This window comes from Corvus cornix, chromosome 14 (assembly GCF_000738735.6).
Source record: "Corvus cornix cornix isolate S_Up_H32 chromosome 14, ASM73873v5, whole genome shotgun sequence".
In the NCBI taxonomy this organism is placed as follows: domain Eukaryota; kingdom Metazoa; phylum Chordata; class Aves; order Passeriformes; family Corvidae; genus Corvus; species Corvus cornix.
The window spans coordinates 3,710,340-3,735,364 of record NC_046344.1 but is presented as its reverse complement, the minus strand read 5'-3'; the positions used below and the strand labels follow the sequence as shown (position 1 = coordinate 3,735,364).

Genomic DNA, 25,025 nt, shown 5'->3' with positions numbered 1-25,025 from the left:
TGATTTTCATTCCCTGTGATAGAGTCTTTGACTTCTGGATTCACTTTTCTGTATCTTGATGGCAAGTGATATGGAGATATGTGTTGGAGACATGCCAGTGTTTTTCTAACCCCCACATGACATCCACAGGATGTCAGATTGTGCAGAAATTGCTTTTAAACTGTTATTAACTTCCTGCTAGGTTAGCTGCTTTTTATGGTTCTAATACAACAATTTCACTGCTTTGCAAGAAGCACATGAATATCTTACTCTTAATTTAGTGAGATCATGCAGATTACTGTTCCTTATCTATATCTCAGGTCTTTTTCCACTTATAAATATTGCAGCTATCCAGAGTGAGTGAGCCAGACTTTGTGTGAAGAGTGCACACCAAAAAAAAAGGTCTTCTGCTCTTCCATTCAAATCCAGTTTTGCAATGCAGATGGTTAAAGAGATGCCTGCACTGGCACTGAACAGAGGAAGGTGCCTGTGCAGGAGTACTTGGGTCTGGAAACTGAGTAACCAGTTTCACACTCAGATGAGCCTGAATTAAGAAGTTGTGGCTCTCTGCAAATGAGCTCAGGCACTGCATGGTGCTGATTTATAAGTGACGTCCGGAGCCAGAGTGGGCACCAAGGCTTCTTGAGCTGCTGCTGAAGACAAACTTGTCAGTTCAAGGTAATGCTGACAAATAATAGTATCATTTACTACACAACTCTAAAAACAGCAACCAAAAGAAGGAACAACAACAAAGCCCCCCTTTTAAGTGGCTCAGAGCCAATCTTGGCTATTTTTACCAATAATTTCTGGGAAGAAAACAAACCTTATCTGTAATACTATCCTGGAAATGCTCCAGATGGATAGAATTACTTTGTAAAATAATTTCATTCTAATAATCTCTAGCAAGTCCTCTCCATAGTCATGGATTGAATTGTGAAGATCCTGGATACTTAAAATATTTTTGGATGTATTTTGCCATTTCCAGCTGGTTAGATAAGTAGCTCTGGTTTCTAGAGACAAAATAGGTGTTTGGGAGATTCTGATATGTCAGCTTCTAAGACTTTTAAGCTTAGTTATACCTGGAAGTTCTGAGATGTTGCAAGTATTTCTGGGGTATTCTTAACTCATTCAGAAGTAAGTTTTAGAAACATTAATGATTGCATGATTTTCCAGCCAAATTAGTAAATGTTTATGATGCAACTCATTCAACTGAGCTTTGGAAAAGCAGCTGGACTAACACAACTTTCCCTGAACCAAACATTTTATGGTTTAGCTATTAATATTATCCTGCATAAACTACTTTTCTATAGGGAATGGTTTTGGAGTAGCTTTCTTTTTGATTAGCACTAATGTATGGCTTGAGTGGAGAAAGCAAGGGAAGCTCAGGTCCATGCTAAACTTCTCTCAGTCAGAGTCAGTAGCTGTTCCATCTTTCAGAATCTCCTCCTTGTCCTATTTAGTTTATGCGGAGGAAAGAGATTTCTAATTTCCATAACCATAAAAGGTGACTAAATTTAACAGAAAAATCAGAATAGGGAACTCTAATCCTGCTTTATGGCTCTAAATCAAATTATTTGTCTTTCTAAATCTTTGAATTAATTTTATGGAAGGTCACAAGTACACCTCTCAAAGCATATTTCAGTAAAAGCTGCAGAGTGATTTACTTTGGAACCTTCTGTCTCTTTGCACTTCTACCATTTTTTCAGTGTGAAACAAAGCTGTCAAAATATTTACTTGGGCATTTTGTTCAAACATTCTCATATGGAAATGCTGTATTTAATAACATCATTAACATGAATTCACAAATCCTTTCATCTGACATCTATCATTTACAGGATCAACTGAAAAATACCTGACTGCTCAGCCCCATCTTTAAAGGGGTTTTTATATGTTTTTTAAAAACCATACTGTCTCTATCTTCTCCCCACCACAGTAATGATAATTTGCTTTTCCATAATACCCTTCCTGATAGCATATCACAACTGCGTTTTGATAAATGAAAAGTCTTTTGACACTGATTTATTTATTCTCGTTATGACAGCTTTTGAGAAAGTGCTATGTTACCCCATTTTTCAGGTGATAAATTAAACAGTGATGAAGTTTGTGACTCACCAAAGTCCCTGTACTGTCCAAAGGTCTCCTTTCAGACAAGTGATATGAGGGAAAGTAGACATAACCTTCTTCTCATCTGAGCACAGGCTCTGTTGTCTTTGGCCCTGTACCAGTGCCTGCTCCCAACAGACCTGCAGGATTTTTCTCAGTTGCTTGTTTTGAAAGTGAAGTTTGCATGGATTTTGTTCTGTAGTGGCATTTCAAGGCAGTCCTGAAGGCCACTAGTCTCTGGTGGGCATGCAGGCTTAATGGATTAGTATTCCAAACCTTTCCATGGGTGTCTTGGGAGGGGTTTCTGTCTTCCACGGTTGGGGTGTCCTTGCAGTTGTGCTCCTTGCCAGTATTGCTGCAGGTGATCAGAACAGCTTTATTCCACTTCATTGCTGCTGATAGAACTAGGAACAAAAATTCCCAGCTTTGCCATGGATGTATGGTGACACTTCAGATGACTTTATGCCTGAGGAGGCTTCCAGTGCATTCTTGGTGAATTGTTAGGGGTTTTTTTCCCCAAAATTTAGTTTGCTTTTATTTATTGATAATTTTATCAGCAGGATGGTTACAACTTCTCATAATTCTTCACATATATGTAGTCACAACTATAAGTTGTATTAGTAATTAACTGCTGGACTGTAAAGTGCTTCCTCAGACGAGGAAAATTAGATTACACGCATTAAATCCATGAATACTCAGGTAAAAATAGTTAAGATTTCTTTGTCTGATTCTCTTTCCCGTAAAAGAACATCTTGATTTCCAAACCTGGTTAAGGAAATTTAATGTCTCCTTTTTTAATAACTCATTTCCAGTAAAATAAAATTTAGTATAAATGAATTTTCTTAACAGTTTATTAAATGTAGCCATTAGATATTTATCGCTGAGTTCCGGCTTTCATCTTTCCATAGTATTATACAAAAGAGATTGTATCTAATTGAATGATTAAATAATTAAGCAGCTTTAATATATTATTTCATCTGATACTAATTTTAGAAACCTTGTGAGACATATTAGGGAGATTCAGAAGTCTTTAATAACAGACCAGTCTGCTTCAGGACTGGATCCTGACAGTAAGGAGACATCTTCAGTCCTCACTGAAAACCTCACACAAGCACTTTGATCTTTTCCATTTGTCTTGGGGGAGAATTTGGCACTGTTCAGGTCCAATAAAACCAGAATAATTAAAATAATCCATTTCACATATAAATATTACAACAAACTACCTCTTGATATTTTTAACTAAAAGCAGATGGCAAGGTTTATTTGCTTTATTTTGGGAAAATTTCATTTGCAGTGAGCTTGCATTGAGGGAGTGTGAGGCACAGCTTTTTCTCCAAGCTTCTGAAGTCTGCTCCCCCCAGGCTCCCCAAACTCCTTGCCTCACTCCTGGCTCCAAGCCCAGGCATCCCATCCTTAACCCTCCTTCTGGCTTTGAGAAAAGGCATTTTGTGCTCACCCATCTTCTTCCATTCAGACTAGGTTCTTGACATGGCAGAAACGCAAAAGGGAGTTTTTATGTTTTCTCTGTGTCATAAAATTCAGATCTGGGAGAATTAACACCGCTACTCACTTCCTCAAACACATTCAAACTATTCATCCAGTGCCCAAATACTCGTAGTAGTGGTGAGGAGTTTCGTAGCTCTAGGGAATCATTTAGACTAGTCAGCCAAAGCCAAAATTAAAATTTAAAATGCTGTTGGCAATGATTATTAATCAATTAGCTCCAGGGAGCTGTCAAGGCTTCCTAACCAGAGTTAGAATAACAAGAAATATTTTTGAAATAATAAAACTAGATCCTTAATAAAACTTGTCTCCTCCTTCACACATATATTAATATGATGATGCCTAAAAAGGTATCAGTAATTACTTTTATATGAGTGAAATTGAATTGGAATGAGAGCCATCTGCAGGAAGCAGTAATTGGTAGATCCATTTCTTTAAGCATACACGACTTAAAATCTTAGTAGTGCAACACATGTCACAGGGTATTAGAAGAGGGGAATCTTACACTGTCCTAAACACCTTGGTGTGACAGCAGATTTTATTGTGCAGTGAGAGATAGCTGAATATCTCAGCTAAATTGAAAAAATGTGAGTGGGCTGTGAACTGCTGAGTGCTTTTAGGTTGATCTTGATGTTGTCCCTTTTTAGAGCTCTTCTGCAAAAAGAAGAGTAAATCATTCTGTAAGATTACAACTTGGGAGATTCAGATGCCATGGGGTCTGCAACACTCCATCTCCATCTGCCTCTGCCATAGTTCCTAATGAATGCAGCCGTGGGATGTCCAAACTGGGATGTACCAAATGACAAGGATGGTTGACGTCTTTTTTGTTTTGGGGTTTTTTTAAGGCTTCTATATATATTCTTGTCATTCGTCCAGAATAGCCCCAAATTGTGGTACTTCTCAGATGCACTGTAAGAGCCACTTGTGTGATGGGTCATTTGAAGAGGGCTACATTGAGTAGCAAAAATGAACTTTGCCTAACTAGCCAGTAATAAAAATACATGGATTTCATTTAAAATTTAAAAAGCCCACAAATGTAATTGCTGCAACAGTGCATCAAGGGCTGGTATCCAAATTAATAAATAGCAGTTCTTCAGTACTGTCCTAAGAGAGCTCACTTTGGTAAAGGGGCTCAGTAGGAATTTGACAGTCCAATATTTGGCAGTTTGGCAGCTGTATACCTGCAGGACATGGCCACCAGAACAGGCCAGCTCTGTAGAGGAGTTACAAGGCCAGTCCTGCAACACAGGCTCAAGGTTCAGCTTCCATCTGAGGGAGGGATTTCCCGTTTCCTGGAGGGTGCATGAGGGAATCCTTGGACACCACAAGGGATGGGATTGATTTGAGGCCAGTTCTTTGTCAGGGTTGTCAGGCAAAGAGAGGAACACTGGTGGTGTCTCTTCACAGATGCTGCTGCCTGGCCATCCTCCAGACAGCTGGGCTGGGTTTCACCCCTCAGGTTCACTGAGACCATGATCCACCCTCTAAGCAGCTCCTGTTCCTCAAGGAGGTGGGGAAACCCTATTGGGAAACGTGCAGAACAAGATTTGAATCTTGTGGGGAGGAGAGAAGGCCAGCTGGGCTCCCTGCAGCTGGGACTAGATCTGCTGGATGCTGAGCCAGAAAGGAAGAGCGTGCCTGGTTCTGGGATGTAGGGCAGCTCAGCATTTGGCATCTCCTTAGCAGAATGAGAGCACTGCTTTTCTTGGTACAGTGAAATCCTGCTCTGGACTTTGGAACTGCAGAAGAGCAGTTGTTGGCTGTGGAAATCCCTTAGGCCTTCAGGAACACCCAGCCTGACAAATCGAAGACATCTGGGTACAAAAAGACAGCCCATTTTCAGCAGTGCTGCTGATCAGTGCCCCAGCTGGATCAGGCACCTTCCCAGGGTGCCAGCATCACTTTGCAGCCTCAGGGCAGCCTGAAACAGCCCGTGCAGAGCTGAGGAGCACAAACCTGTACTCAGTGTAACGAGCAATAAATTGGTTCTTGGGTGTCCTGGCTGGTTCAAAGCAAAATCAATCAGCCAACATCTTCAGTATCCAAATCCTCCTCCAAGTGGCCATTTCTTCATCCCTCCTCAAAAACTTTCACAGATAAAGTTTCACATGAAGTTTGTTTCTCTTCCAGCTTTTTTTTTTTTTTTAGCATCGCTATATGGAAAACCATGACACTTTCATACACTTCTTGTGTTTTATTAATAAAACCCAAAAGTTTGGGTGGTTTGTTGTTTGGAGTTTTTTTGTTGTTGTTGTTTTTTTATTGGGGTTTTGGGGTGTTTTTTTTTTGTTTTGTTCTTTTTGTTGTTGGGGGTTTTTTTGGGGGGGGTTTTTTGTGGGTTTTTTTGGTGCTGGTGTGCTTTTTTGTTTTATTTTGTTGTTTGTATGAACCTTTAAAGTTTTAGAAGCTGATTTAAAATTTTAAAAGCAATGAAAATGAGCTACTCAGCTTGAATCTGTGCCCTTGCAGGAGTGTTCTGTACCACAGTCAGAGATTTTTTGGTGTAACAGTAAGGGAGAAGAGAATTGACCATATTTGTTTTTTCTGGGTAGCATGAGGGTAGCATATCCCCCATCTGATCTTCAGAAAGCATTTATATAAATGGACTTTTGCCAACTTTTGGAAAGGATTTTACGTGCAGCTGGCTCCTTACATGCTTTTCATACAGAGTGTGAGGCCCTCTTTATCTCCTCGTACCCCCCAGGATGTTCTTCATGGGAGGGAGGCATAACAGTTGTTTTCATTTTCCCTTTCCCTTATTTCTGGTTCAGGCATCAGTGTGACCAGAATTAAGTGCAAGAAAAGATGGACATCTGGAGAGGAGATGGGACTTTGGGATAGCACTTGGTTGTATATTCCTTGCAGGGCTGTGAAGGGCTCAAATTCTATTTTTTATTCTTCTTCGGTGATAGTTCAACTCCTGCTTTGTGTTCTTTTTATGAATGTATGTAAAATAAAAAGCACATTTAGCTTAGAAATACAGTAATAGTAGCTATGGGCTTTCAAGCCTGACCTTTTTGTTATTACTGAAAACAACAGCAAGTTCTCAGCATGTTATTACTGCTATATATATATATATATATATATATTTTCAAATCAAAATGCAGTTTTGCTGCAGGTGGGCTAATGCAGATATCAGCAAGTAAATAACTGTATCAGGACAATAATTTTTAAAGAAGTTATAAAGGTTTTTTTCCCCAGTGGAATGCTGTTGGCATTTGCAGGTGGGTTGGTGTCTATGAGAAGCTGAATCACAGGGAGGCACCCCACGTGTATTGTTCCAGGTGTAAGAGATAGGAGCTCTGCTCACGACCTGCTGCATGGTTTTGAGGCATTGGTACAATTTTCTGGGTCAACTTTTCTTCCCACCAGTCATCTGTCTCATCTGTTTACACTTGAAGCTCTTCAAGGGAACGTCTCATGTTGTGTTTGAACAGAGCCTGTGGTGGGGGAGGAAGAGGATTTCTAGCTTGGCTGAAGCTGCAGGATGCAAACATAATATAAAACGTTACAAATAATGGCAAGTGATAAAAGTACGTAGAATAAAAGATAAGCTGTGATAAACATTTTATGTAGATTTAATCAAAGCTTGGCTTTATGGCACAAAGGCCCCTTCCTTTCACTTTATAAATACTTTCTAAGAAAATCCTGTGACCTCTTTGCTGTACAGATACAATCTGTCCTAATGCTGGACATCAGGATGAAAATGGGACACTTAAAAGCACATTTATTTTTTTCCTGCATGTGTGATTCCTAAATTGAAAAAAAAAAAGCTTCCTCCTCTTGCCTTTTCACAAGTCTATAGTTATTATACTGTGTCTAAACCAGATGGAAGAATATATTAAAAAATGTTTTTAAACCACAGATTGAAAAATGGTGCCAGGATTTTCAACCAAAAATGTGGCACCGATTCTAAAATCTGTTGACAATTTTAGAAAGTTTTCTTTTGGCAAACGAGCTCCATTAGTGTCTTTTCTCTCTTCCAGGAAAATAAGGAAAACCTTTATCTGAGTCACAATTTAGTTAGATTCCAAACTGGATTTGAGAATATCAGCATAAATATATTAACTTTCTCCAGGAGCTGGGAAATAAACAGACTCATCCATAACATGAGAAAAACACGGTTAAAGGCTACAGTTGTCTCTTATGCCTAATATTGGGTCTTGCCACAGATCTATGCTTCCAGGATTTTAACTACAGCTGTTCCAGTCTAGTCTCTGAAAATCTATTCAGAATTTAAATTTTGCCTATTCTTTCCAAATGAGGACAATCAGCATCACATGCACCTGAACTGACATTTCTTCTTACATTGGACTGAGCGATGAAGTTCACCATGAGGCAGCTTTCTGGGCATGCAGTTTTGTGTGGAAAACCAGACCTTCAAAAAACATCTTTGTAAAAGTAAATCCCTTTTAAATGCCCCTTAGAGAAATAGAAGAAACTCTGAGTACCCCCAATAAAAATAAATACTTTTACATTTCCCTTTAAATAATTGTATGTGTTATAACTGGAGGAAAAATTATTATTCCTGCTTCACTCTATGCACTGTTGGGGCATATGTTAAGCTTCCATGCATATCCATATATTTTTTATATATCTATATAAAACCTTCATCCACAAAGTGCCTCTTCTCCCACAAGAACGAGCTTATGCCAAATTTTTGCTCCCTCCATGCTGCTTGCAGGGGTTCCAGGGAGCCTCTTTGAGGTGCAGTGTTCCCTGCTCACCCGTTGGCCATATGTGCATTGGGCTCACCTCTGGACTGACCTGATAACAGCATTCAGAGTTTCCAAATTCGGGCCTTATAAGGGCAGTGAGTTGCCTTAAACACCAGGGCATGGGGTTTTAAAGGGGCTGCTCTTGTATGCACTGCACTGTGAAATATTCCAGCAGATCCCTTGAGTGCCAAGTGTTTCAGCAAGGCTTTAAATATCTTTAAGGGAATTTTTTGGAGTATGGTTGTTCTTTATTGAGGAAACACCTGTTATCCACATTTTACAGGTAGGGCAGTGAGCTCAGAAATGATGCTGTTTGCAGAGAGTTTGGGGAATAATGCACCTAACCTGATTCCTGCAAGCCTTAATCGTGTGCCATAACTCCTGTTCAGCCTTCCTTGGGGGGTTTGTAGAAGAACACAGGTGATCCTTAAGGACAGGTTGCAGGCTGGTGAATAACTGGTGTATCAGAACAGAAAAGAACCCAGATGAATGAGGGGGGAAGAACGGGACCATTTTTGTGTAGTGTAGAATGCTGCTTTTAACGTTTTCCATAGATCTTTTCAGTTTAAGCCCTGACTTTGGTGTAATGGGCCAGACCCATGGCTTTGTCTCTCCTTTGAGGGAAACTTGGGAATGTCAGGCATGGGATAAATCACAGGAGAGCAGCAGGAGGCTGTGCTCTGAGCTGGTCCTCAGGGCTGGAGAAACCTTTCAAGTTAATTCCCTGATGCTAAACCCGGGCTGTATGCTGGTGAAATCCCAATTTGGTGACAATCTGCTTTTCCTTGGATAGATAGCCAGGCTGAAAGGTGTATCCAGGGTGGGCTGCTCTGCCAGGGGCACTCACCTGGAGCAGTGGATGTATGTGAGGCTACGTGTCCTTGCATCTGGCAAGCGGCAGTGCTCTCGTGTGCTCTGGAAGGTGTCAGCAGTCACATCCCTGTCAGTCTTTCTGTTTTCTTGAAACTTGTCTCCTACCCAATGATAATTTTTTCAGGTTGAATCAGTAAAAGGGTTGGTTCTCAGCACAGAGCTTTTCTGCACTCAGTGATTATTTGCCAGTTGTGACAGCTCTGGAGAGCTTTGTCCTGGCCAGTAGTCTCAGCAGATGCATTGTGTTGACTTCCTGAATCCAATTTAAAACAATAATGTTTTTCTCATACTGTGTCTCTGGAACCAATTTTCCTGCTTTCCCTTCCCCATCTCCTTCTCCCTGGACATCCCAGCGAGAGCTCTGCCCTGCACACCACCTGTTGCCTTCTGCTTGCCTACTTACACTGCCTCAATTTCTGTGTTTTGGGAATAGATTTATGGGAGATGCCTGTAGACACTAAAAGTCATTTATGAGATAGACTAGTGAGAATCTTGGGCAGCTTTTCTACATAAGACTCTCCTGCTAAAAAACAAAAGCCCAAATGTAAAATTTCCTAAGCTGCTTGATTTATTTGATTCATTTCCTCCGTCTATTCAATTTCAAAGCCATTTAGGATGATCATTTGCACAAACATTTAAGTTCTCTTTAACTAAAGTCAACCAGTGTGTTTTTTCAATGAGCGGGAGCTCATGAGAAAGATTCAAACATTAGCTGTTTAAAGAAGGCGATTAGCGTTTGTACAATGGATTGAAAATTAGCCCGAGGCACACTGGAAAAATACATGTTTTACACATGTATATTTTTCATCCAATTCCATAGTTTGTATTAGATCCTGACACAGATAATTCTAGAAGCTACCAAGTGAATTCAAACTGCGAAAGAGGTTGTGATTGTCTGTAAAAACAGGGGGTTTAACTGTAACGTAGTTGGTCTTGCGCTGTATATTTGATCAGTCAAAGGAAAAGCCTTTTCTCCTGCTGTAATATGTCAAGGAAGCTTATCTGCATGTAAACAGCAAAATGAGACCTCTCGTGTGTTGCAAGGGTTGAACTTCTCTAGTTTAAAAGTTGAGCATTTCTAAAAATGTACAAATGATGTCATCCTGATAAAAAGAGATACTGCTCTCACTTTGTCATGGAGCGATACTTTCCATAGATTTTAAAGCTGTCACAGGAGTAGGAAAAAGCTGTCATAATCAGAGGAATCAGTGGAAAAGTTTTATTTTAATAACTGTTTGGGGGAGCAACTGTCATGGTATCTGCATTAAAGATTGTGCACCCATTATCAGGAGTGTTTTGCCCACAGTTTGATAGGAATTCGGGTCAAGAGAAGGACCATTTTTCTGAAGAGGAAGAAACAGGAGTTGTTGATACAGCCGTGGTTGGCGTACCAGTTAAAAACTTAGGAGTATTTTCTGAAAATACAAGTACACCTATAGCTATTAAGGAAAATACTGGTTTTTCTTGTTGTAATAATTTAGTGTTTGATTCTAATAGGACAGGTCACAAAATGAAAGAAATGGCTTGTGAGGCTCTGGTGCCCTAATGGACACAAATGTACTTTCTGCAGTTGATTATGGTAAAGTATTTGTTGTTTATGTGAATTATTGTGGTGTATACAGAGCAGAACCTTCCAGGAAGACATACTAAAGCTTTTGTTTGTTTCTACAAGAGAATTCACAGGAGTGGAAGTCCATATGGAGTCTTGGATGCAGGAGTACAATCACTTGCCTTAACACGTAGAAGAGAGCATATGGTTTTGGTAATAGGTTAATAAGAGCAATTAACCTTATAGTGCACTCATTTGTTGGTCTCAGTTGTTTATAAACTAGGTAATAAAGATATTTTAACATCCTATAGTTTTATAGGAGATTAAATGAAATCAGGCTGTATTTTTCAAGTTTTAATGCCAACAGTACTCAGGTGATACTGTGATAGAAACATAAAATTAGCAGAGAGCAGAAGATTCAGAGTACTCTGTGGTGTGTCTGACCAATGGATATCATCACAAAGGTTGAAATACATAGAATGGTTTAGAGAAATAGACATATTTTAAAGGTTTCCATTAGCAGAGGGCCTGTTTTCCTGGGATGCAGTCACAGATCTGTCACTCAGCTTGTTCTTGTCACCTTGCAAAGACTGTAATGTGAACTGTTTCCAGGCTTTATTCATGTAGAAAAGAATTTTAAACTTACCTCCTTCTTCTTGAGGATGAACCTCATGAAAGAACACGCTAAAAAAATCAGCAAGTCCTGTCATTGCTTTATTTTGTTTCTTGTGAAGGACTGGTGGCAGAAGTCCCAGTTGCTCAGTTAGGAGTTGCTGTGTTTGCCTGGTACAGATGAGCAGGTGGTTGTTGACCCCACGAACTGCACCCACAGGAAAAGCCTTTTTTACCTCATTCTCTGTTGGCTCCTCTCACTTCAGGAGGTGCCATTTGTTGTCCAGTTGGGCACTTTGCTGCAAAGACAAGTGACACCAAGGGTTGTGTGATTTTGCTTTGCAAGTACTGTGGTTTCTAGCTGGGTGGCAGTGGGAGAAGGGATGGTTTCACCATAATAGTAGTTTTTTATTTAATTCTGTAACATTTTCAGTCAGCTTTTTGGCCTTCTGCTTTTGTGCAATATTGGTTTTGCAAACTTCTGCCTATTTATTGACAGTGTTCCAAAAGAAGCCTCTAAATCAGCTCATCTGTAGGTTTAACTTGAGCACGTAAAGGATGATATATTGTGGTTTTTCATGTTTTGTCTGTCCTTCCTGGTTTACTGTTAATTGTCTGATTTCTACCTTATATTTTGGTTATAAGCTATTTTATTATGTTTAACTAATGATAAGCTGTGGTTCTTTATCTTGAATTTGAACATCAAGACAATAATCTTTTTCTTTAGATTTTCTTCAGAGGCTTCCATGAAACCTTTCTGTACAAATTTGTTGTCTCATTTTTTTCTCTTTCATTGAATTGGCTGAACAATGTATTTGCTGGTGCAGCATTCACCAGAGATGAGGACTCTTTTGCTTTATTAGACTTGACAGTGTTTAAACAATACTAATTCTCCTACCCAGCTGGCTTTTCAACTGATCTCTGTGCTCTCTATTGCTGTGTAAAACAAGCTGGAACATTAATGGCATCTTGCATGCTACCCTCTGGAGACCTACTTTTCTTTAGAGAAAAATCAAATAAATGTGAAAGTTTCTGGTTTTTTTCCTTATATTTTTTTTCTTTCTTTTCAAGTGATACTTTAGCATACTGTCAGATTTTGTATGTGTTACAATACATATTTTCAAGCACATAATTTTAAAAAGTAGTCTTCATTTTATAGCGAGATTTACTGGTTTGCTCATTTTTTTATAGAAATAAATGCCTCTTTCTTCATCTAAACCAGAATATACCAGCTTTAAAAACATGTTCAAGATGCACATAAATGTGCTATTTTAACCCAGCTAAAATTTTGCATATTGAAAATGTGTTTGCTGAACAGCCAAAAAACATTTGCAGATGTTAATAATTTGTTTAGCCTCTCACTTTTAACAGTATTCAAGTATTCCTCATGAAAGACATAACCCCCCCATTTTTCCAGCCTATAAATATAAGCATTTAAGTCACACATTTAGACAAGCCCAAGCCTTAAAACATTTGCTCCTGAAGGATGAATTTTGTCTGCTCTAGAAGAGCCATCTGTGATGGGCTGCAGCCATTGCTGAGGTGACCATTGTAGCACAAGTCTCTCAGAGGCTGCTTAATTTCATATAAATTTCTGATAAATGTGAAATACCAACTTTCTGAAGCCCAAACTTGATTCCTGTCCCCTCCACCTCCCCAGATACTGAGCCCTGCAGCAGGGGTAAAGATTTGGGGTGCTCAGTTGTCCTGGTCAAACGAGGGCAATGACCTCTCATAAAGGATGGGCCAAAGCTGGGGAGTGGGACTTGATATTTAACTTCAAGGAATCACTGCTTTCTGAGGAAAATTTATAACCTTCTTGGCTATGATATCTTCCTATGATTTTTTGGCACAGAAGCCAGGTGGCCTTGTACAAAACATGTGCCAGTATCTGTGTCCCACAGTGCCATGAAACTCCGTGTCATGCATACAAAGAGTCACTTGGAAGAATTGTAGGGAATATTTTCTAAATAAAGAATGGTTTGATATCACAGTTTAAGCAATTTTTTTTCCTTATTTTCTACAGCTGGTCTAAAAACCCAGAAGAATGGAAGTTTCAAAAGACAAGACAGACGTGGCTTCTCCTGCACATGTATGATAAAGACAAGGTTTGTATTCATGCTGCTTTTTCTCAGAACAAACATGACATAGTCTTATTCATTAGTTATAGCTATTCTTTATTAACCAAAACTTCCTAGTACTAGCCATGCACTTGTCTCATAATTTTTTAATAATTTACAAATTAGTTTGTTTTTAACCAAGATGCTGAAGCATTTTAATTGCTTATCATTGATCTTTTTATTTTGTTGGTGTTCATTGTCCTGTGTATGCTAGATTTTTATACTTGATGGATATCAAGCATAAAGAGAGCAGATTCATGTTTTATTTAAATCTGGAGTTTGCTGAGAATTTGAGTCATATCCTTAATTTGAATTTCCTAATGTGGAACCCAATACTGCAAACCGCAGCTCTCATATTGTTTCAGATATCTCTGGCTCCACAGAAGATGTACATCCATATTGCCAAGATGTTAAAATAGCTCTCTCATTTAAATATAAGTGAAACCCGATGTTGATTGTGAAGAGCATAAAGTATAACCAGAAGCCAGGCTTGCATCCATACAGAAATCCATTCATTTCATAACTTAAGAAACAACATAAATTGAATTTCCAATAAGTGTCTGACCGTCATGGTATCAAATGAGGATTTCAGGTCATTCATTTTGTTGTGCAATAGAACAAACATCTGCCCATTTGCACAGTGCCTCACTTATTGGTTCATTTTGTTGATATTCAGTTAGGTTTTGCTGATTTTTTTGTGTGCACTTGAACATTTACTCATACCAATCTTCCTGACTCAAATTAGTCAGCAGCTCTTAAGCCAATCACCTGACTCTGGGTGTTACCTTTTTAGACAGCCAGATAATTAACAGCAGAGTTTCATGAAGGCAAAAATGTTCACATGGTGTAAATACTTTAAAAAGATGAGTTGCAGAGTACAAATTTGATTTTGGTTTCTGCGTTGTTTGCTCTGTCTTCTGTTTTTTAAGTTTCTCCTTTAAAAGTCTTTATCAACCTCTCAAAATCAGTGTATGCTCTTCAAAGCTACCTAGAAATTGTTTGGCAGGCAGAGGGATGATTTTGCTTCTTTTACCTGTTTACTTTGGGGTTTGTGTTGAAATACACTGGGACACAATGAACTGTAAGTAGCATTTGTTTTATGTATCAAAACACAGATTATCTCCTTATTTCTCAACATTGAAATGAAATTTCCTTTTATTTTAAATTCTGATGGAAGTGCTCTGGTTAATTTAAATTCACATATTTTGTAGTTTAATAATCAGAGAAGCATTGAATATGAGCTTCAGAGAATGATTAACATCTGCATCCAGATTCAGTGAAGTTAGTACAACTGCCAAGTGCTTATAATTAAGCGTATGATGAAGTCTCTTTCTTCATCAGGACCATAGGGAGGGCACACCCAGCTTCTTTTGAATATTTTTTTATACCCAAATTCAGCTTCCTGTCCATTACAGAATAAAATCTGCTGGTAATCCAAGCATGACTAAAGTACAAAAGGAGACATAAGTTTCTTTCCTTCCTAAGCCACATCTTTGATCTCACGGTGTCACTTGGATGCCTACTGAAGAGCCATGCAAAGGCCTGAATTGAGTTTCCTGTACTGATAGGCCTCTTTCTCTAAGAAATAAGTTGAGATTTTGAAATTGTTTGCTGGATGAATGGTTTTTTAAGCTCCTTTAAAATCCATCTGGTGGTTGGCTGACAGCTTCCCAGCCAGGCCTGTGTACCTATGGTGTGTAAACTTCTCCAGCACCCAGAATAAAATAAGCACTAGGTCATTTGTTGGTCTTTATCATCTGGCACAGCATTTTTAGGACGTTAGTAGAACAGTCTTCAGCTTCTGGACTTCAGGGCCTGGAGGGCTGTCTGAAGCTTCTGCAGAAGGTGGCCCAAAATGCAGCCTGGAGGCAACGAGCTGAGCTGCTCTGGGCTGGTGTCTGTGTTTGCTTTGCAAAATATGTGGGTGTCTGCAGGTCTCCAGGTCTGAACACTTCAGAGTTGCACAGGATAATTTAAAAGTGATAACTGTTCTTTTCCTGGTACTCTTTTGTAATGTTTCCTGCTTTTTCCCTAAGACAGGAATTATTTCACTTGGGGTTATTTCCGTATTTATTTCACTTGGGGTTATTTCCATATTAATCAGCTCTAGTGCATATTAGGAAGTTAGGACAGAGGCAAGATTTGGTGTGTGAGAGAGAAGAAGACACAAGAAAATGGTCAAAACAGTTTAACAAAAGAATAATAACAAAATCCCATAAGCCTTGCTTCAACTGCCAATGCTGTGGTGGGAGATCTTGATCTCCAATTTCAAACCAGCCTTGAACTGACCTTGGAGCAAGGATTGTGTTCCTCCTTGAAAAACCTCGCCAAGACCCCTGAAATGACTGCTTTTGTACTACTGTATTTGAGGAACTAGAATTTGGATTTCATTAACTTTCTTTGCTGGTACTTTGTGTGTTCCAGTCCTTGCTGTGGCTCTACTGTCTGTGTAAGCCAGGAGGAAATACGATCTTACCTTACCTTGCCCACGGGGTGCTGTGTTCTGAGCTCCTGATGAAATAAACCTCAGAGCTGTGTTATGTTAAAGGAAAAAATCAGACCTTTTGAACACTTGAGCACCCTCAGGGCCAAATGCTAAATGTTTTCTAGGCTTCAGGCAGCCACATGTTAAGTCTGCACACTTAGTATTTCTAAATTTAGAGCAGGCTTTCAATTGCCCCCTCAAGCATTTTGCTTAAATGATATAATAATAACTGTAGTTCCACAGGTATGTCTGTGCCATGAGGTCTGAGAACAAGAGTTGTAAATTACAGAGATAACTTGGCCAAGGTTTGAAACATGGAAATGTTGCTGAGCTTTAAAAGCTTAGTACTGAGTATGTGTATTAAAGGAGCGCTGTCACACTGGAATTGTTTGTGTCTAAATGGGTTCATCTGTTATTAGTACCAGCTTACTGTGAGCGAAAACTTCCAAAAATACAGATATCTTTCACTGTGTTTGATTTGTATAGTATAGCAACGCTTCATATATCGTCCATTTCAGTGTTAATCATTGTAAAATTAATATTTCTTTTGTAACTGTATTGTTTCTTTAATGCAAGAGTGTTTGTGTGAAGAATTAGAAGGTTTTCCATAGTGTACAAGTTTGGAAGCTGAACACAGACTTTAGTTTTGATTTATTACTTTGTAATACCCCTGATTGATGAAGGCAGTGTTGGAATATTCTTTCTTCCTCTTCTTTTGGAGTGATAGAAGTTTTTAGTGATCAAAGTTCTGCTGCCAAATGTCCCTGGAGAAGTAAGTTGTAAATTAAGTGTCTGTTGAAGCTCTGTCTTCTCTGAAATGTTGGTACTTTGCAGAATTGAAACCGCCCTCGAATAATTAGTCTCGAATCCTTTAAATACTTACGTATGTGTTTAACTTGACTCATGTCAAGTTATATGTGTAAAGTTAAACATGGAGAAACATATTTGCAGGATGAGATCATCTTAACATCTCATGATTCACAGCAAAAAATATCCTGTTATTGGCTGGAGCCTGTTCCACAGATACACAACACGAAGTTAAGATCAGCGTAGGTTTGCTCACCTATTACTTTTGAAAGCACTTCAGTATGAAGTACTGAATAAATCATTCCAAAGTCTTTGCTAAGTTATTGTCAAGATTAATATAATGATCATTTAAATTGTATGTTGTACAAGATAAGCTAAAACTTAAATCTCTGACTAGTTAATTAGAAAGGGAGTGAAACAGGGGTAAGGCAATTGTAGATGACTAAAGTGCTTTTAATGTTGGACACGGTAGTAGAGCCTATCAGTTTTAGTCAGCATGATTTAAAAATTATTTCCATATGTCTTAATTTCAGTTTGCTTTTCAAATTAAGTTCTATTCCTTTGTATAAGCATTCTGTCAAAGTGTGCAATGGTGGGTGGTATCTCAGCAAACAATTTTGGGTAAGGGCAAGGGGAATTCCAGCAAAATTCTTTCTTCAGACATTTGCATGCAATTCTCACTGATTTTAGTAAGATTTGCATCTGTGTTTCCAAAAGGAGGATTTGGCTAATGTGTTTTGGGTTTTTTTTCCACCAACCCTCAGGGCCTTGGGCTCCCTGTCAGGCAGTGTTTGCGTTTGCTGATGAGCATTTCCACATCTGCTGAGCATTTCCTCTCAGATGCTTTGCCCATCCAAGCACATGACAGTCCTCTCACCAGGGTCCTTCCCTCCTGGCAGCTTGAACCTTGGCAGGAAACATTTCCACTTGGATTTCCACTTGGAGTTGGACTTTGGCAAACACCAAAGCCCATGCCGTTTTCCTAGTTGTCTTTCAGGTGTTGCTGTGATGTGATTGTAAATAAGTATTGAGAGGGGAGAAAATAAAGCTGGTTTTCCTTCCTTTTGTTTTTTCTTTTAAGGTTCCAGACAAGTATTTCACCATTTTACTGGATTATCTGCAAGGGCTTCAGGGCAATGCACGAGACAAAACTGTGCAGAAAGCAGAAGCTTTTATGAAGGAATTTGATGGTTCTGATGGAGAAGACCCAGACCTGCTGGAGAAGTGCGAGCGCATCAGACAAGTTCTGCAACTGCTGTCCTGAGAGTATTCTTGTGTCATAATTGTTGTCTGGTGGAGGGAAGGAGAGGATGTCACATACAGAGGCTGTAAAGGATTTGTAAAGATAATACTAAATTTTATACTCATAATTTTTTCCAATTGAAAATATTTATCGTGTTTGGAGGTGATGAAATAAAAATAACATATATAGCCCATAGTCTTGCTATTAATCTTACTGCACCTCTTTAAAAAAAGAAACCTCTCTCTGTCTCATTAGTTTTTCTCCATCTCCCCCTGTAATTACTGCTAAATATGAGGAACTTTGCAGCTCTTAATAAGAAGAGCAAAGAAACCCAACATCAAGCCTGGAGAGTCTTTTACAATGGCAGCTTTTAAAATGAATGTACAGTACAGTGTGTGCTCAGCCAGCTGTAATCTCTCACTTTCAGCTTCAGAAGGATGTCATTTGGATTTGGGAAAGATCATTTTCAGTCTGTTGAACACGGGTTGTATAACACAGTTGCTTATTAGTACTTCACACAGTGATCTGGAGATACCATCAGCTTTGTTAGTTTTCTTTTTATATTTTAAAGTTTTCAAATGCATTAGGGCAATTGTTTAGATACTCAGATAATGCACAGATGGGAACAGATCAAATCCTTGACTGTATGTGCTGTAATCATCAGACTGTATCTAAACTTGCCCTATGATCAGAAGCACTGTGCTCTATCCAGCCTGCCAATATTGCATTTTCCTCTTCCTCCTGCACTTGGCATCCAAAAGAGTTAATTCAGGTTCATTCCTTTTGGCATGGGACATTTGTCTCTTATGAACGTGCTGAAAATGAGGCTTTCAAGTAAAAACCAAGGACATTAACTACTGAAAAGTTGGATGATTGGCTTATTTAATAACACTGGTATTCAGACAGAGTTCTTGACCTGATTCTTTAATATTTCTGCAAACATTGTTCATACTTTATTAATAACAACTATATGAAATGTGTGGTGTTTCAGAAGAGTGTCTGTCTTTGGGAATTACAGCTTTAATTTGGGTGGGTGAAGGAGGGGAGGATCTATGGATATGCAGGCCTGATTTTTCAATAAGAAGCATTTGAGTGGATTTGACAGTCTTCCTAGTCATGGCTTAGTACAAATCACAAAAAAGTATGAAATATATTACTAATAACAAATAACTTATGCTTTTTGACTTGCTGAGGAGGATGTTTTCAGCCAAAAAAAGACTAAAAACCAGCATGCCCTGCTCTAAAAGAATAATTGGGATGGAGTTTGGCACAAGAATGGGCAGAATTGAGCAGCAGTGTCCAGGTTCTTCACTGAGCTGTTGACAGTGCCTCGGGGCACAGTCAAAGCCTTTCTGAGCCGTATAGCATTGATCTTGCAGTGAGAAACCTGGTGTAAAGGATCTGTAATAAAAAGAAGTGATCCTGACATTTAGTGAACTCGTAAAGATCATTGGGTCATATATTTTACACGGGAGAATATGCAGCTGGGAAAACCTGCTGTCACTCCAAGCAGAAGCTGATACTTTTTTCTTTTCATGAGGGAAAATAGGAATTTCTCAGGGATGAAGTTTGCAAAGTGGCTTTTTGTGAGTTTATCATTGCATGTTAGATGTCAGAGAAGAATTTTTGTTCTCCCTCAAGATATTTGAATGTCACCGCTTTTGATTTCTCTGTCACACAAAAATCTGGGTCCTCGTTGTGCACTTGAGACACCTTGTAGCTCAAAAGCACAAGCACATTGCAAGTGCACTTTGGAAGAGAATTGTAAAGAAGGTGATAAAGGTAAGGTCTGGGCAAAAATGTGGGAACCTTCTATGATTTTGACATATTTGGTGAGATATGCCTTTCTTGGATCTTAGTTCTGACAGTGTGTAAATGCTGACAAATCTGTAAGAAAAGAAGCTTTGTAGATCAAGAATGTCATAGTTAATTTTATATCAATTGATATTAAAAGCACAAGGCCTGTCAATCTGGAGTCCATGTGGACAGTAGTATTTGGAGAAGAACACTGAGAGGCTCTCACCAGCACAGTAATAGACCTCTGGGAGTAGGTCCTGCTTGTCTCTCCTCTTCCTCAGCTGCAATTCCAGCTTTCCCTTCAGTCCCACCAATTGCTGGGTGAAGATCATGGTCTTGGGGTTCTGCTTCTTGCAGTTTCAGAAAATCCAGAAGCTACAGTTGAAGGTAATTGCTGCTGTGGTTGTGTTTGGCAGAGAAAGCAAGGCATGGTGCTTTCTGCCACGTGCTTCTTGGTGTGGGTACTGTCCAAGGGTCAGAGGGGTCTTGAAACTGGGTAAAAGATTTGTAAAACTGCTGCTTGGTGGGGTTGTGTCTCGCATGTCAAAGCTCAATATGAAATATTCTAAGAGTTGTCTAATACTTGATGCTGTAGTACAAATAGAAAAGGGCACTTTAATTCCATTTCATTTATTTTACTTCACACCTTTTCTTCAAGAATCTTCAGCTGGTGGGCAAACAAGTCATCTTCAAAACAGGCAGGAAATGCAAGAACCCACATTTTTGGGGGATCTGTATTGCTAGGCCCATTGTAAAGAAAAGATTGTGAGGACCCAGACAGCTTATCCACAGACTGTGCAAATGCTGTAGTGCCTCTGGCAAGCAAATCTTGCCTTGTCCATGTACTATCCACCACACCAGCCTCTGCTTCCTGCTCAGCTTGGCATTTTCATCCCTAAATTTACATTATGTGATGAGTAAGTATAGAAAAACCTCCTCCATCATGCATTTAAAATTATTTATCTTAAATTATTAAGTGTGCAGTCAGTTACTGAATTCCTGTAGCTGGTTGGAGCTGTGTGGGAAGATGTAATCTGGCACTTCATTCACATTTTGTCGTTTGGTCATGTCCAATTTTCAAATCTCAACATTGCTGGTATCTTAGACAATCATCTGGGTACAGATAGGACAAAATCGTGTCTTTGCCTCTGTTTGAATCAGTCTGCTGTGTTACATAAAATTGCATCCCAGGCTGGAAGTAGCAGTGGGTACAGAATGACAAATTACATCTTCATCTGCCTGTGCTAATCACCTTCTAGTCAAGTTAATCTGCATTGTGTAGCTCTGGCTAGCAGAATGCATGTCCTAAGAGAATGCTGAAGTCAGGACTTCCAGGCAAAATAAAGGAACATTAATTACTTAGAATTGCTTAAAGCTGGAAGTGTGCCTCTAATGGAAGTACTAATTACTCAAAATTTGACAGTGTAAGAAGTTCCCTTTAATTTGGCTCATCCTTGCTATGGGTTGTGTATCTATTTGGTTCTCCACTGTCTGCCCACAATTTTAATTTGTTATCACCGTTGTAAAATTACTGGGTAAATGGATTCTGTTTGTATTGGGAAAGGGCATCTTGTAGTTGTTGAATGTGTGGTTTATTTCCTTATTTCCTCTTACTGGAGAACTGCTCTGCTGTGTTTCTCTTGATTTTAAAGCAAAGTGACTATTGACTCCTCTCCCATTATTTCAAATAGCTTAGAAATGCACATCTTTGGTTTGAACTTGGGGGTTTTGGTTTTGTTTTGTGCGTTTTTCTAAACCTTGCCACCAAGTAAGGCAGAATAACAAACGTTAAAATCTGCTCCCATTTCTGCAAATCAGTGTCAGAAACAACAATCATAAAAGAGATTTAAGTTGCAAAGTCAAGCAGTCAGAAAATTAGAAAGCATAAGAATGGAAATTGTCCGTGTAATTTAAATTTTAGTCCTTCATGCGTATGTGCTGTGATGCAACTTCTTAATTATGTCATCAGGGCTGTGTTTTCCTTTGTGTGCAACTGATAAGTCATTTATTCAGTGTTTTCCTTGCAGTTCTGCTGCTCTTCTCATTTTCAAAATGTAGATCTACAAAGCAGTCCCAAAGCCAGAGAAGTAACTTTGCAGTTGGGCTTTGATCCTACACAGAAATAAGTAGTAACTTTCCTATCCCTTTGGTGTAGGAACCAGTCATAGATGTTTCATCAAAAATGTTCCCTTTAAAACATGTTTTAATGTTCTGATTCATTTACAGTCAAAATAGCAAATTGATGTTACTTAATTTAAATCCAGTTTTGTTGACATAAAACTTTCCAGTGGCTTATTCTGGTTTGGCCTTTGGTTTCCTTTTATGTCTCCCTTTCTGTACAGCTGAATGAGCTTGTTATTTCTGTCTCTGCAAATAGGAATATTAGTTGTTTACAGTGATTCCAGTCATACAAGGACACAATTAAATGTCCTTGCCTGTGTAGGACGAGCTCATTTTCTCAGTGATTTATAATTATGTTCTATTTTAAATTCTTTTAAGAACCTACATAGTCAACAACTTAATGCGGTTTAAAATAATTATTTTTTTTAAGTATGGGTTTTTTTCCCCTGCAAGGAGCAGGGAATAGCAAACTAAATAAAACTAATTAGTAAATGGTGGGGGAAGGGCAAAGCAAAACAGTGGTTTATCTTTCTTTGTCAAAACAAAGCTGAATAAGAAGCTTGTGCTACTGAGAAACTTTAACTGGTGTCACAGACGTAGAGGGAGGCCCCTCTGGGTACAAACAGAAGAACACTCATACAGTTGCTCTTATTGATTTCTTTTGCCTTACATGCAGAAAATTTTTGGCATTCCCCAACAAAACCCACAAAAACACCTACGTCAAAAAGTCAAATAGGTTTCAAAATCAAATACTTAAAGGTCAAGAAATGCCACATGTATATAAATGGCCAGAAGAATTAAAATTCTACCTCTCTGTGCCTCCAGCCTTGAGACTGAATGAAGGGGGATTGTGTTAGAGGAAAACAAGCAAAAACCCTGAAATTATGTGAGCACATAGTTATAATTACCAGTTACCCTTCTGTTCACTGGAAGGTGGAGTTACATTCCCTATTAGCTTTAGTTATTCTGATTTTTTAATGAGTATTTGCTGCTAATTGAAATACCACATCTGTGACAACTTACATCTATTCTCCTCATGGTCCCATGTGTATTTTATAAAATTGTAAGCCATGGGACACAGGATCTGTCGCTCTTACTTGCTTACAAAGAGCCAGACCAGCCATGGCACTGTGAAAATCATCATTTGCTGTTGAGCTCCTTTGGACCCAAAGGATGTTGGCACTGCTGTTTCCCTGGATTGGTCTGGAGGTACAACAGGCTTTGGCAGCGTCCTTTGCATGAGCCAGGCTTGCTTAAGCTCCATGAAGTTGCCCAGATCTGGCCCGGTGATGCTGCTGATGGAATTTGCCAGGCGAGCAGTGACGTGAGTCCGTGGAGCGCCGGGAGCTGGGAGGCTGCGGGATCCCAGCTGCTCAGGATGCTCAGCCCATGGCTCAGTGCTCTCCATGGCCTTTGCTGCCTCTTCTCACTCTTGTGCTGCGGGGAGTTGCCACCATTTTATTTGTCTGCTTTCCACGGGCTTAATCGGACTAAACAAGATGTTTTAAAGCTATCTGGAGAAATTGAAAACTACAGCTACAGCGATGGTGTTTCTCTAGTAGCATAGATCCGTGGAAACAGACTTCATGGGTTTCACATAGACAGGACCCTTTATGAGAAGCAGAAGCTCTTGCAGGATCCTGGAAGGACTGATCAGCATCCTGACTTACCTTGTTCAACAGGACTGGTATTTCCGTGGGCTGTCACAAATAAATGCTCACAGATAGGCACAAGGACAGGCAGCCAGGAAACCATGTATGGGCATCGACTGCCAGAGGGCAGGGATGACAGCAAGGAATGTAACCTCCTGAAGTTCCTTGGTTAAGGCAGCACGCCACCTGGCACAAATCCTGGCTGCCATAAGGTTAAAAATAACAAATAGCATCTCTATTACATAAGGAAGTCTTTTGTCCTTGTTTAATGGGGCACTATGATACGCCACAAAGAATAAATATGGAGCTTCTCTGAAGTCTTACTTGTGGTTAGTGCTTCGGGCCAAGGCAGCTGAAAATACCAGGGCTGATTGCAAGCAGGGTCCTGTGTATGAACTGCTGGCATTAAACAGGCAAAATCTGGATGAAATTCCAGTGTCTAAGCGTGCTCAGCAGCAGCCTCGGCCCAGTTCACTGCACTGGTGACATCTCAGTGCCAGGAAGGACTTAGGGTCCCATTTTGTGATGATGCCGTGACTACAACATAAATAGAGAGGATTTGTGTGTTCAGAGCAGCCTCAGAACCCTCTGGAGGGCTGCAGTCCATGGGCCACCTTCTGGGCTTCTTGCAGTAAAATGGAGCAGCTGTGGAAGTTACTGTGGATGATGTTCAAACTCAGGCCAGCAGTGCCATCGTTGTCACCCACCTGACCTGCCTGCAGCTCCCTGCCAGTCCCATGAAGGAAGTGCCTGCTTTGGTTTCAGTTAAAGAATGAACCTGAAGCGATGGTAAAGCTCAGGTTTTCCTTTGCATCCCATGAGACGCTGTCTGTGATTATCCTGCAGCCTGTGTCCAAGGTTCTCCTGTTTCAGTGGCAGCTTGCAGGACTGTCAAAGGCTATGCTTACTTCCAGTTTGACTGCACAGCTTTGCCTGAACCATCATTTCTTTGGCTGTGATCCCTCTCAGGTCAGTACAGCTGTTACTTGTAACCCTTACCAAAAATTTTTGGCAGCTTTCAGTGCCTGCTGGAAGCAGGAGCATTCATCAGCAGATGTTGCTCACACTTCCCTTTTAGGTCCCCAGCTGTACCCATACCACCTCCATGACCCCAACTGTGCTTCCACTTTCTGTCTTTGTGTGAAAAGTTCCCTGGGGACATGTCCCACCAAACAAATTCAGACCTTGCATCTGGACATGCTTTTGTTTGGAGAGATGAGGCCACTCTGAACCTCATCCCAGACTGTGTGTCCTGTAAAAATTGAGTGAGATGGTAGAAATTATTTAAGCACTTGAAAAGTGTCTGAGATGACTGAAAAGAAACTTTCAAACAGATGGTTGTCAGTGCCTTGGTAAGGCCTGTGAGGCTCTGCCTCTTGTTTGGGGAATGGCACGTGTGTTGGTGCTTTCCAGCATCCAGTCCGTGTGTGTGCCTCCTCTGGCTCCTGGGTGCAGGTGCCAGG

At 39.7% G+C, this 25,025-nt stretch overlaps 1 protein-coding gene across 1 annotated transcript in view; it reads left to right on the top strand.

Annotated features, from left to right (window-relative positions):
* The window catches only part of C14H7orf50 (chromosome 14 C7orf50 homolog), a 35,030-nt gene extending 13,574 nt beyond the window's left edge, over window positions 1–21,456 (top strand). Inside the window, exons 4-5 of the mRNA XM_039560528.1 lie at window positions 13,364–13,445; window positions 17,831–21,456. Coding sequence (XP_039416462.1) covers window positions 13,364–13,445; window positions 17,831–18,013 — 265 coding nt within the window. The 3' untranslated portion in view covers window positions 18,014–21,456. The remainder of the gene's footprint in view (window positions 1–13,363; window positions 13,446–17,830) is intronic.
* The last annotated feature ends 3,569 nt before the right edge of the window (window positions 21,457–25,025 follow it).